Source organism: Sinocyclocheilus grahami, unplaced genomic scaffold (assembly GCF_001515645.1).
Source record: "Sinocyclocheilus grahami isolate Dianchi unplaced genomic scaffold, SAMN03320097.WGS_v1.1 scaffold20040.1, whole genome shotgun sequence".
In the NCBI taxonomy this organism is placed as follows: Eukaryota; Metazoa; Chordata; class Actinopteri; order Cypriniformes; family Cyprinidae; genus Sinocyclocheilus; species Sinocyclocheilus grahami.
Genome location: NW_015517851.1, coordinates 1 through 1,848, shown reverse-complemented (window position 1 = coordinate 1,848; position 1,848 = coordinate 1). Strand labels below are relative to the sequence as shown.

Genomic DNA, 1,848 nt, shown 5'->3' with positions numbered 1-1,848 from the left:
AGAGCATCCATTGCTGAGACACTGATGCAATGCTGCATTTCTTCAGATCTGATGAAGAAACAAACTCATCCTGATCTCGGACAGACTGAGGGTGAGCACATTTTCAGCACATTTTCTCTTTTGGGTGAATTCGGTTTAGTGTGTGCTGTGTTGTTGGGATACCTGGGCAGGTCTTTGACAGGTATGAGCGCGTCAGGTGCGTCAGGATCAGGTGATCTGGCAGAGAATGAAGGGTGACAGACATGATACATCAACACAGTCATCATGCTGACCAATGCTTCATCAATCCCAGTCTAGATCAGCGTTATTAACGGAGCTGCTATGGTGGACTGTCCAGCATTTCACTGAATACAGCGAGTCTCTGGGATCTGCACTGTAATGATTTCTGGGTACAGATGAGCGTCACCTACCCTTTGCCCTCCAGTGATGGACAGATGGGGCTTTTGTGATTGATCTCCACATCTCCACAGCTCAAACATCTGGTCTGAAACAGATTTCCTACACACAGCACAAGATTTCAACACATCTGTCAAACGAACACCAAAAAAGATGCTAACCAACCAAATCCAAAACTAAATCCATTTATTCAGTTCTGCTGATTGAGTCGGTATAACCGCAGCCACAGACTATGGATGTCTATTCAAAGCAGACTGAACTACAAGGATGAGACATATTGTATTTATTGAGGTTATTTATTAAGTTTTATCTAGTGGAGATCAAAGCTTTGCTTTAATGTCATGCTGCGTCCACAAGTCACACCAAATCTGAAAAGTGCTTTTCACAGCACACATTATTAGAAAGCAGCGTTCCAGGAAATCATGATGTTAATGTTTATAATATTTTACTATCTTAATGCCTTATAGTGTCATTTAGCAGATTAGAGCTGGACGACTTTATATATAGAGATGTATAGAGAAAATATTTATGCTCCTCAAAACGAATCCTTTATTTTAAGCAAAACGTAATTTCAGTGTTCATCCACCTTTCTGAAAGTGAAATTCAAGCTCTTTTCCAGTATTTGAAGCTATCAATATTACTCCAATAGAAAATGTTGTTGTTAATGCAAGACTATAGTTTGCATGTGCTTCAAACAGGAGCCTCATTTCTAAGTTGTAACACCTATAGAAAGATCCTCAATACAATGACAACAGATTTTAGGGTGAACAGTCGTATTTGCCACGGGGAGTCTAAGCTTCTTCTAGGACTATACTCAGTATTTCTGATCTTGACAGCAAACTCTATTCCTCTGCTGATGTCGATCTCTGTGATGGTGTGTCGTGTTTGTGAGCTCTGACCGTGGACCTCCAGCACGTGTCTGGATCCGGCGCGCTGGTGCAGCTCGTCGATGTTCTGCGTGATCACCACCAGCGAGCGGCCCTGTCTGCTGAGACGCGCCTCACACTCGGCGATGGCTCTGTGCGCGGCGCTCGGCGGGGCGTTCAGGGTCAGCTCTCGGCGGTACTGGTAGAACTCCCAGACGCGGCTGGGGTGACGAGAGAAGCACTCCGGCGTCGCAAGATCCTGCCCACACACACACACAGAGACCGAAATAAGAGTCCATCACAGTCAGAACTTTACCACACATTTTATTACGGAGCAAATACATAAAAAAATCATCATTCAGATCGGTGTTCCTGTCTTACCTGGATTCACTACAGCCGCGAACCGACATATAACAACGGTAGCAGCATTTTACCATTTCTACCGTTTTAAGTGAGCGGCGTGTCAAAACAATGGGTCAGGGCGGTTCATGGTAAATCCTCTAATATTCTGATCTACAGCCAAACACGCTACATTAAAGTCCTTAATAAGTAATATCTCGGTCTTATCCGAATTCTATAGGAGAAA

General features: G+C 43.8%; 1 protein-coding gene across 1 annotated transcript in view; it reads right to left on the bottom strand.

Annotated features, from left to right (window-relative positions):
• LOC107579764 (NAD-dependent protein deacylase sirtuin-5, mitochondrial-like) overlaps window positions 1–1,699 on the bottom strand; it is a 2,666-nt gene extending 967 nt beyond the window's left edge. Inside the window, exons 1-4 of the mRNA XM_016265560.1 lie at window positions 1,644–1,699; window positions 1,296–1,558; window positions 411–498; window positions 163–216 (exon numbers count right to left, since the gene is read on the bottom strand). Coding sequence (XP_016121046.1) covers window positions 163–216; window positions 411–498; window positions 1,296–1,558; window positions 1,644–1,699 — 461 coding nt within the window. The remainder of the gene's footprint in view (window positions 1–162; window positions 217–410; window positions 499–1,295; window positions 1,559–1,643) is intronic.
• Between the last annotated feature and the right edge of the window lie 149 nt (window positions 1,700–1,848).